This window comes from Pipistrellus hanaki (assembly GCF_964339955.1).
Source record: "Pipistrellus hanaki genome assembly, chromosome: 9".
NCBI classification, from domain to species: domain Eukaryota; kingdom Metazoa; phylum Chordata; class Mammalia; order Chiroptera; family Vespertilionidae; genus Pipistrellus; species Pipistrellus hanaki.
Window position 1 is genome coordinate 54935356 of NC_140511.1, and position 9947 is coordinate 54945302.

Genomic DNA, 9947 nt, shown 5'->3' on the forward strand with positions numbered 1-9947 from the left:
GATCTCCTGCCCTGGCCCAGTACCACACAGCCTCAGGTCCCTGCTGAATGCTCAGTTAATGCTCGTTATAGGAACTTGGCCTCTGCTGTGGGCACAGCCATCTTGTTACGCTATGATGGTCAATTTTCATCTTCCCTCTTTATTAGATATAATTGATTTCAGAGAGGCAGAGAGGGGAGCTAGAAACATCCCTTATAGTAAAAGGCTAATATGCAAATTGTCCCCTCAGGAGTTCAACGGACCAAGAGTTCAATCATTCACTATGACATGTGCTGACCACCAGGGGCAGCACGGAACAAAGGAAGGCACCAGCTGGCAGCTGGAAGGCCCCGATCAGCTCTGATCGCTGGCCAGGCTTAGGGACCCTACCAGTGCACAAATTTCATGCACTGGGCTTCTAGTCAATGATAAGAGAGGATCACTGATGGGCTGCCTGACACGTGCCCTGAACAGGAAGCTTCTTAGGCTTACACTGGGGATCTAGCCTGTAATCAAGCCATGTGCCCTGACTGGAATCAAACTAGCGACCTTTTGGTGTATGCAACTTCTTGGTGTATGCAATCTCAGTGTATGGGAAGATGCTCTACCAACTGAGCCACACTGGTTAGGAAGATCCCTAATTTAAATTCTTTAAGAGAGAGGTACTTGTTTTTGGCGAGCCTACAGGGTATTGATTGCCTTTAGCTCAAAATAACTCATACTGTATGCCAAAGTGGCAAAATGGGGCAGCCTGTTCTAAATCCCTCCTCTAAAAGGTCTTGAGAAATCTCACTTTCCAGAAGTTTTAGTACACTATTGTAAAGCTTAATTAAAAAAAGTTCTAATAAATTCATTCAATCTTATCCAGCTTGATTTCATATAAAATTTCCTCTCTCAAGATTCCTTTTCATAAACTTTCTACAATTTTCTGTGTCTTTTTTAGTTGGTCTTTTGTTCTCTTACCCAATTCAGAAATAATCAGGATAAAAATCAACTTTATTTCCCTAATGAAATACATCTCCATATATCATATATATTTTTTAAAATCTATTTTATTGATTTTGTACAGAGAGGAAGGAAGAGAGATAGAGAGTTAGAAACATCGATGAGAGAGAGTCATCGATCAGCTGCCTCTTGCACACCCCCTACTGGGGATATGCCCGCAACCAAGGTACATGCCCCCGACTGGAATCGAACCCGGGACCTTTCAGTCCCCAAGCCGACGCTCTATCCATTGAGCCAAACCGATTTCGGCTTCATATATCTTTTTTTTTTTTTCCCCTCAAGCTGAAACATACTTTTTTTTGGGTGTATGTAGCTGTTTTTCCTTTTATCATTGATTTTTTGTAGCTTTAATTATATATATTAAAATTAGTAACTTTTTTTTTTTTTTACTACCAAGACATCAAACAAGTTTATTTCAGATGTAACAGCAATGTTAAAATCAACAGATTTAATTCTTAACGGCATCAAGTAAACTTAGTTATTTAAGTATTTTTAAGTTATTCCCTCCAAAAAACGGAGGGAGCTGTTCTTTTTCACCCCACATACCATGGTTTCCCAATAGTTCTGTTTTTGGAGGACTTTCAATAAATTAGTAAACTGCTTTGGGGATATTTTAGAAATTCTTTCCCCAAATAAAAATGAATCTGGACAAATTATATATTGCATTGATTTCTCTGCAGATTCTTTTCCATATGCAACTTCCATATGATGTAATTTCATCCCACAGTAAAAAACTATCTGTACTGAAAAATATGATGAAATCATATTCTGCAATCGTCGAGTTAATAAAATTGTTTTAGCTTAATGATAATTTTTAAATCATATTTCAAAATAACCAACTCAACATGGGACATTATTTCAGTCTTTACTGACTCATATGAATATGAACTAGTACCCAGCTCTTCCATAACTTCCTCTTCCATAGTGGATAGAATTATTTAATACAAGTTTGATGTAGGACAATGAATTCTTTACAAAAAATTACAATTTAGGTTAAAGTCATTGATTAGTGTGGAAGAAGAAACACTATAATGATAGGGAGCCTACACCCTCAATTCAAAATTTAATATTTTTTTCTTCCTTCAATATCATGTACTTAATTGTCATAAGGCAGCTATTTGGTTTTCAATAACCACATTTAGGAACACATTCATAGGACTGATTAAAAAGTCCAGATGAAATGTTTATAGAAGTAGAGGCAGTGTTATCTCAGAAAACTCATTTATATTTCAAAATTTATTTGATATTTGGAAGTTTACAAAAATGCTGAATTCTTTAAGAGTAATAATGTGTTCTATAACTCAAGCAGTCTTCTCTTGGCAAGAGGAAGTTAAAGCTTATCCATGCAGGTAAAGGTGCTTAATGTTGAACTTTTCTTCTAAGCTTAGATTTAGACTGAATATACCCAAGAAATCAACATCGTCTTTCTACATTAGAACCCTATAAAGTTATTCATCAACTATCTTCCTTTTCTGTATTATTCTTGGCATTCAATTTAGACTATCTTAATTGAAAGTCTATTGTACTTTCACATACAATTCTTAACCTTTAAAAACCTTAATTTCTAGTGAAAACTAAGAAGTAAGCAACTGTGAACTGTCTGTTACATATTATTTTAGATTGACAAATTTCTGAAAATATTTCATAATTTCTAAAATTACTGCCATAATATGATAATGCATGATAATGTAAAAGACTGTAAAAATTGCATATGGAATAAATTAAATTTATCTACTTTGATGGCAGAAGCTTTTTATTATTAGTTTTTTTTGTGGAGAAAACTATTAAGATTTATTTGTATTTGTCCTTGGGGTCAGAGGAGTCATTTGTGCAAAAAACAAACCTTTTGGTTTCCTTTCCCCCCTTTCAGCCTTAGGAACAGGGGATGATAAATGGGCTTTGAACTGCTTCTACAGCTGTATTTCTGGTTTTGCAAAGATTTGTAAGATAAGAACAACTGCCCTCAAAACCGTAACTTAAGTAACATCATCGGTTGATCTGTTTAGCTACTGGTACACCTTCCTAATTTGCGTCTTTTCCTCTAGACACCTAGTTTTATTTTAGCTTGAGGAGGAGGCTCAAAGATTCCACATACACGAGAGGTTCAGGGGCAGAAAGTTAACTGAGATATATATGACTATGGATGAGGTAAGGTGTCTTGAGGGCTTCAAGAGGTCATTACAGGATGATAAGAAGAGCAGATGTTTAGAAATTAAAAGTCTGTCCTGTCTTATAGATAGATCATAAAGAGGTATTTCTGGGAATAAATCTTTTGTGGGCAAGGCCCCTGATTTACGTTCATTAAGGGAGAGGTTAAAGTTTCTCAGGAGCCTTCAGGGTCTTTATTGCCCTCAGCTCAAAATAATCCACATTCCAAAGGGCCATAGTTGGAGAGGCCTCTTCTAAATAAACCCTTGCTAGTACACTGTCCAGTACATGTTGGGCTTGAAGGAACCTTAGAGATCATGCACTCACATAATGAGGAAATCAAAGAATGCTAGAGGAAATGATTCACCCAATCACACAAATGAAGCAACAAAACTGGGACTAGATCCCATTTCACGTGACTGCCTATCAAGTCACCCATGTAATTCCCATGATTCTGAACACAGTTTCACATGTGCCTGTGTACCTGTGGTCTGTGTAATACCAACATGAAATCTGCTTAAGTTGTATTTTTGGCAAAATTCGTTCCCACTCACTTGGGTCCATAAATATGCTCAGGTTTGCCTGTCCACCCGTCATTTCTGGTGTGTTCTTATGCGTATTGCAGTTGTTTTATGGCTGTTTTAAGATGAAAGATGTGTGTCAGCCTGCGGTTGCTGGTTTTGTGTCTTATGTGATTACTTGGTGCCTAAGGGCAACTGTGACTATGGTAGGATTGTGGTCCCTATTTATGTGCCTCCTTTCATGTTGAGAGGTGCGTGTCTGCTGACCACTGTGCGTCCATCTGGATGTGTGTTTGTACACAGTGAAGGCGGTGGGTTTATCTGTGGCCACGTGGACTGCATGTTGAAAGGCGGAGGGGGAGCCTGTCCTTTTCTCTTATCCCCGGATTATGAGAAAACGTGGGTAAGCCGTGTGTCCGAGAGGAACGTCTGTGTCTCACCCAAGCTCGGTCCTCCCCCAAGAACTGGGGTTCCGTCTAGTTCAGGGATGCTTTGGCATTGCTTTCCCCGGAGGCCTGGCCTCCCCTCTGCTACCTCCCCTCTGCCACCTCCCCTCCGGGAGCAAAAGCCCTTGGGGACTGGGGCGGTGGGGGGCGGAGGGGCTGTGAGCAGCCTGGTCCCGCCCCCTCCCACTCCAGCCTCCCTATTGGCTCAGCCCGCGGTGACGTCGCGGGGATCGCAGCCCGAACCCCCGGCGCCCGGAGCGCGGGAGGTCTTGTCCGTCACCCCGGTCTCCTCCTCACCTTTCCCCAGGCGCGTCCGTGTCCCTGCAGCCCGGAGCCGGTGCCGGCGGCCGCCGTCTCCGCCATGGTGTCCCCGGTCACCGTGGTGAGTGAAGGAGCCAGTGAGCCGGCGTTCTGCGCGGCCCGCGCCCACCGGCCCGGGGACTGCCCCGCGGCGGGCCCAGCCCCGGGGGGGCCGGGGAAGGCGGAGGGGTCCCGCGGCGGCGGCGGCGGCGGCGGCGGCGGCGGCGGCGGCCTCCCCGGCCGGAGGCGGCCGCTGTCAGGGCCTCCCGGCTCCCCGGGCCCACGGCGCCCTCCTCCGCGCGCCCCCCGCCCTCCGCGCCGGGGAGGGACACCACGGGCACGTGACTCGGGAGCGTGACTCTGTGGATTCGTGCGTGTCTGGCCCCGGGCCGGCGGGAGCGCTGCCGTGGGTTCCCGGGGAGGGTGCGGGCGCTGGCCGCTGGGTTCTGCACGGGGGATGCGTGGGAGAGAGAGCGCGAGGGTGGGCGGGAGGGTGACTGGGTCCTCCGGGGAATCCTGTTCCCCCAAATTTTTCTCCCCTTCCTCATGGTATAAACAAATCTGGGTCCGGGTGGGGACGCACCTGAGTCAAAGCTTCGACAATAAGACGAAGCAGCAGGAAGAGGGTTTCATGATCTATGGACCCCTCTTCCTGTGCAGACTTTCTCAACTCTAACCCTTTCCCCATATTTTCTCTAAGGCTGGGCTCTTTACGACTGTCAAGAGTCTCCCCAGCTACTACTGGCTATTCTAGAAAATGGGGGGCTGGGGGAGGGGTTCGGAGCAGATGTTGCTGCTTGCAGGGGCTGGCTGGCGTGTGCTGGGGAGATCTGGGTCCGGTGGGGGCTGTTCATCTGTCTCTTTCAGTCTCCTGCTCTGCCTCCGCCCTGCCTCTGCCCTGCACTGCCCTGCCCAGCCTGGATGGGGGAGATATCTAGAGGAAGGGACTTAGTCATCTTTTCTTCCTGTTCTCGCCCTCGCAGAGTAAGGGCAGTCTTAAGACCCTGGACCCACCCATCTTCCTCTTCCCACCCTCCTTCATCAGTCTGAGCAGTCCCCAGGTGTAACTGGTGATCTGGAAACTGAGCGTGTCCACTGAGCCCTGTGCTGGACAGCTCACCCAGACAGAGGCACAGTCAGTTTGGGCAGAATGTGGGTATACAGGGCACCTTCGCCACTCTGAATAAGCTCTTAGAGACCTTGTACCAGAAGCTCAAGGAAAGGAGTTTCAGGGGATCACATATCCAGACTATCTTGGAGCTTGTTCCCCATCTCCTCCCAAGGATTATGGAGCTTTGGAACAAGCTTAGAGAGTGCCTGCAAGTGACCTTGGACACAATCTTTCTTTAGCTGCCCTCCCCCCCTGGTCCAGCTGAGTCCAAGTCAGCTGCTCTAACTTCCCCCTCATAGTTCCCCATGTCCTTCCAGCCTGTCTGCTGGCTTCAGATCAAAAACTGGATAGAGAACCCCCACCCCTTCCTGCCTCTCTTTCTGTTGTGCCTCGAATTGTGCTCTCTGGGAAATGAGACTGACACCCTCTCTTCCTCCAACCTCCAGGTCCCTGAAATTGCAGGTGTTTCAGGGGCAGTTTTGCTCCCAACTCCTGGGTCCATTTCTCTAGCCCAGTGGTCGGCAAACTGCGGCTCGAGAGCCACATGTGGCTCTTTGGCCCCTTGAGTGTGGCTCTTCCACAAAATACCACATGCGGGTACGTATGTACAGTGCGATTGAAACTTCGTGGCCCATGTGCAGAAGTTGGTTTTCGGCTCTCAAAAGAAATTTCAATCGTTGTACTGTTGATATTTGGCTCTGTTGACTAATGAGTTTGCCGACCACTGCTTTAGCCAATATCCCTAGCTCCTAACCTTGCCCATGACGGTTACCTTTACACTGGAGCCGTTGGAGTGGAGGCTGAGGAGCAGACTGGCTGAGGAGAGAGCCTGCAGGGCCTGGGGTGGTTGGCAGGTACCACCTCACTCATCCCTGGCACTCACCTGGTGTTGCCAAAGTCCTGAGCCTGTGCCCTGGCCCCACTGCTGAGGATCATGAGTTGACCAGTTGGCCAGGTGTCTCTGTGGTTTTCTGTTGACTGCACTCCAGACAGCTGAGGGCTGATGCTGGCAGAGAGGAGCTACAGGGGCTTTGGGGGAGGGACAAGGAGGAGGGAGGCAGGAAGGGTGAAGCGTCTGGGCTGCAGGAGAGGACATTATCCCAAGATCTGCTTTCTGCCCAGTGAGTGACCATTCTGGTCCTGCCCCAGGGTCAGCAATGCATATGCCCAGCAGGAATAGTGGAGCCCTTCCCCTTCCTAATGAGTGAAGCCTCAGGGTAGCGATGGGTTTGTTCACATTCTGCTGGCTGGTTGGGGCAGGCCAGACTGGTTTGTGTGTGGGAGGTGGGCCTGTCTCTGGGGTGAAAGTCCGGGCTGGCTCTGAAGTCCCGAGCTCTGAGTGCTGCCCTTGTCCTGTGTCCTCCAGGTGAAGAGCGAGGGGCCCAAGCTGGTGCCCTTCTTCAAGGCCACCTGCGTGTATTTTGTGCTCTGGCTGCCCTCGTCCAGCCCGTCGTGGGTCAGCGCTCTCATCAAGTGCCTGCCTGTCTTCTGCCTCTGGCTCTTCCTTCTGGCCCATGGCCTAGGATTCCTGCTCGCCCACCCCAGTGCCACTCGCATCTTTATAGGGCTCATCTTCTCCACCCTAGGCGATGCCTTCCTCATCTGGCAGGACCAGGGCTACTTTGTACACGGTCAGTTGCTGCAGTAGCTACCTGGGAGGAATCCTGGGGTTGGGGGCCAGAGAGTCCTAGAGGGCTAAGGATTTGGGAGCTTGGGAATAAGGATATGGGGAATCTGAGGGGTTTTGAGACCAATAACTGGGGGGTCCCCTATTGGAGGATGACCTGGCTGGTGATCTAATGATCAGTTTTGGAGTTCCTCAGGGGAGTTGGGGTCTTTACCTTTGTGGATTTCCTCCCACCCCTGTTCCTCGCTAAACAGAGCTCCTGGGTTATCCCAAATAACTCGATTCCCTCCCCGCCCCTGTACTCATCACTCACCTAAGCCTGCCCTCAGCAGCGCCTCATTCTCTCACTCCCAGGTCTACTGATGTTTGCTGTGACCCACATGCTCTACGCCTCAGCCTTTGGCATGCGGCCATTGGCTCTTCGGACGGGTCTGGTGATGGCAGCGATGTCGGGCCTGTTCTATGCCTTCCTCTACCCAGGCCTCTCGGGTCCCTTCACCTACTTGGTGGGGGCCTATGTGGCCCTCATCAGCTTCATGGGCTGGCGGGCTATAGCAGGGCTACGGCTGGTCGGGGCGGCCTGGCGCTGGACTGAGCTGGCGGCTGGCGGTGGTGCAGTGCTCTTTATCATCTCTGACGTGACCATCGCTGTCAACAAGTTCTGCTTTCCCGTGCCCTACTCGCGGGCACTCATCATGTCCACCTACTATGCTGCCCAGATGCTCATTGCCCTGTCAGCTGTTGAGAACCGGGAGCCAGTGGAAGACTACAGACTGAGCAAGGCCAACTGACAACCCCACGGGCTAGGGTCTGGTCACCTGTCCTCTCCTGGAACTGGGGTCCAGAACCTGGGGAATCTGCAAGAGTTGGCTCAGGATGGCTGCAGTTTCAGACTGAGGCAGCAGGTGCCACCTGGAAAATGGACACGTTTGATGGGGGGAGCCGGAAAGGATCTCTAGCAAAGCTGGTGGTCGAGGACAATGCTGAGAGCTTAAGAGTCAGGCCAGTATTCCTCGCTGGAGCCAGAAGTAGACATCTCCCCGCCTCCACCCCATTGGGGTTGTCACAACCCCTCTGGAGGGTGATGGTGCTCAGCTTCTTGACCTCCCCGTACTTCTTCTAGATGGAAGAGTCTGGCTCACCCACTTTCTGATCTATGTGGAATTGAGGGGGAGGGGAGGAATCTGTGCTAAGGCTTGAAGCCCCTTTCAAAGGCCCATAGTTGGGAAGATTAGATGGAGTGGAGTCTCCCTTTCCCTCACCTATCCTGTTACTTGAACAATCGCAATCTCTGTGTGGTGGGTAGGAAAGTGTGTGACCAAGTAGGCAAGAGAGGGGATTCATTGGCCTGGGAGCTTGTAGTATCAAGGACTCACGTTGGTCCCATCTCTCTCAAAGGCCAGCCTAGAGCTCAGGCCCCATATCACCACCCTCAGACCCTATCCCCAGGGCTAGGGTGAACCATGCCAAAGGAAGGGGCCAGCCTGTTTGTGTCTGTGTGTGTGCAATTTTGTCTCCCAGCCTGTGTCTTTCTCTGCCATCTGTCTTTGTACTGCTGTCTGTCAATGTCTTATAGGGAGAGGCCTCAGGGAGCTGCTGAAGGGATATTGAGCCTGGCTTGGAGAGCTGGGAGTCCCCCCAAAACACCCCCAAGTTCTTTCTTCCTTCCACTCCTGTACTGGGAGCAAGAGGAGGGGGGCTCCAATGACACTCTAGGGTCACAAGACCCAAGGCACATTCAATGCAAGGTGAGCAAGGATGAGACAACTCCATCCTTTATACTGTTCATATGAAAAAATAAAAATAAAACCAAGGGCCGCTGGCTGCCCTGCTTGTCTGTCTGTGTGGCGCTTGCCTATCCTGGAGAGGAGGGTGTGGGGCATGGAGCCAGGGGCCCTGGATGTCCTCATAGTCTGGGTCACAGTACTGGCCAGTGCATCTTGGCGCCAGGCTGGTTCCCTGGCTCTGGTAACACTGCTGGTTGGAGTGGGCCTCACTTCCCTGGTCACATGTGTGGGTGAGAATGTAGTTCAGGAGGATGGGGGATGGGTAGAATTTTCCTCTGTCCAAATTTGTCCTGAGGCACTTGCCTGTGCATGGGTGCCCAGCACCTTTGGTGGTCCTTAGTTACCCAGTGTCCTCCTGCTGCCTACCTCCTCCCTTCCTCACCCTAGGCCTGCTGCCTGTTCCAAACGATCCAGATTCCCTTCAACCATCTTCTCTCTTCTTAGACCCAGGGCTCAGTTGAACAGCATGGAGGAATGGGATTAGACTGGGTCATTCATGCTTTTGATGGGAAGCCCTGGTAGGATTATCTTTCTCCCATACTCCAGGGATATTTGCATCTTAATGGGCAGTGCTCTGACCCAGAATTTGAAAGGGAAGCCTTGGGTGGTTTTGAATAGTAGAGAGGTTGTATAGTTATGGGGATGGACAGAAGGCAAAGCAGGTCCCTTGTGGGTATTGAATGAATCAGTGATTTTCAAAAAAGGGTTTTTACAGAAAGCTCTGGTGGGAGACAGCAAAAGAATAAGTAAAGGAGGGAGGCTTAAAGACCTCTATCTCCCTGCTTTTATTTTATTTTATTTATTTTATTTTATTTTATTTTATTTTATTTTATTTTTTAAAGGGAAGGATTCCACTGCAAAAACAAGTTTGAAACCAAGAGCAGGGAGATAGAGGACTGGGATGACTAATCCTTTCTAGCTCTGAGATGCTCTAGTTCTCAAACGTTGGGAAGGTCCCGAAGCCCTTTAAACCCCAGAACTTTGATGACAGACCTACATGATGTAAAGGAATGGGAGGGAACA

General features: G+C 49.0%; 1 protein-coding gene across 2 annotated transcripts; it reads left to right on the forward strand.

Annotated features, from left to right (window-relative positions):
* The first annotated feature begins 4322 nt into the window (after nucleotides 1–4322).
* TMEM86A (transmembrane protein 86A) lies at nucleotides 4323–8974 on the forward strand. 2 transcript variants are annotated; one of them, XM_084895507.1, is made up of 3 exons: nucleotides 4323–4481; nucleotides 6877–7141; nucleotides 7492–8974. In XM_084895507.1, the coding sequence occupies exons 1-3, from the start codon at nucleotides 4461–4463 to the stop codon at nucleotides 7926–7928; spliced, it is 723 nt and encodes a 240-aa protein (XP_084751633.1). In that variant the 5' UTR covers nucleotides 4323–4460; the 3' UTR covers nucleotides 7929–8974. The 2 variants fall into 2 exon arrangements, with proteins under 2 accessions (XP_084751633.1, XP_084751632.1); XM_084895506.1 differs by lacking the exon at nucleotides 4323–4481 and adding an exon at nucleotides 4841–5383.
* Nucleotides 8975–9947: the final 973 nt, after the last annotated feature.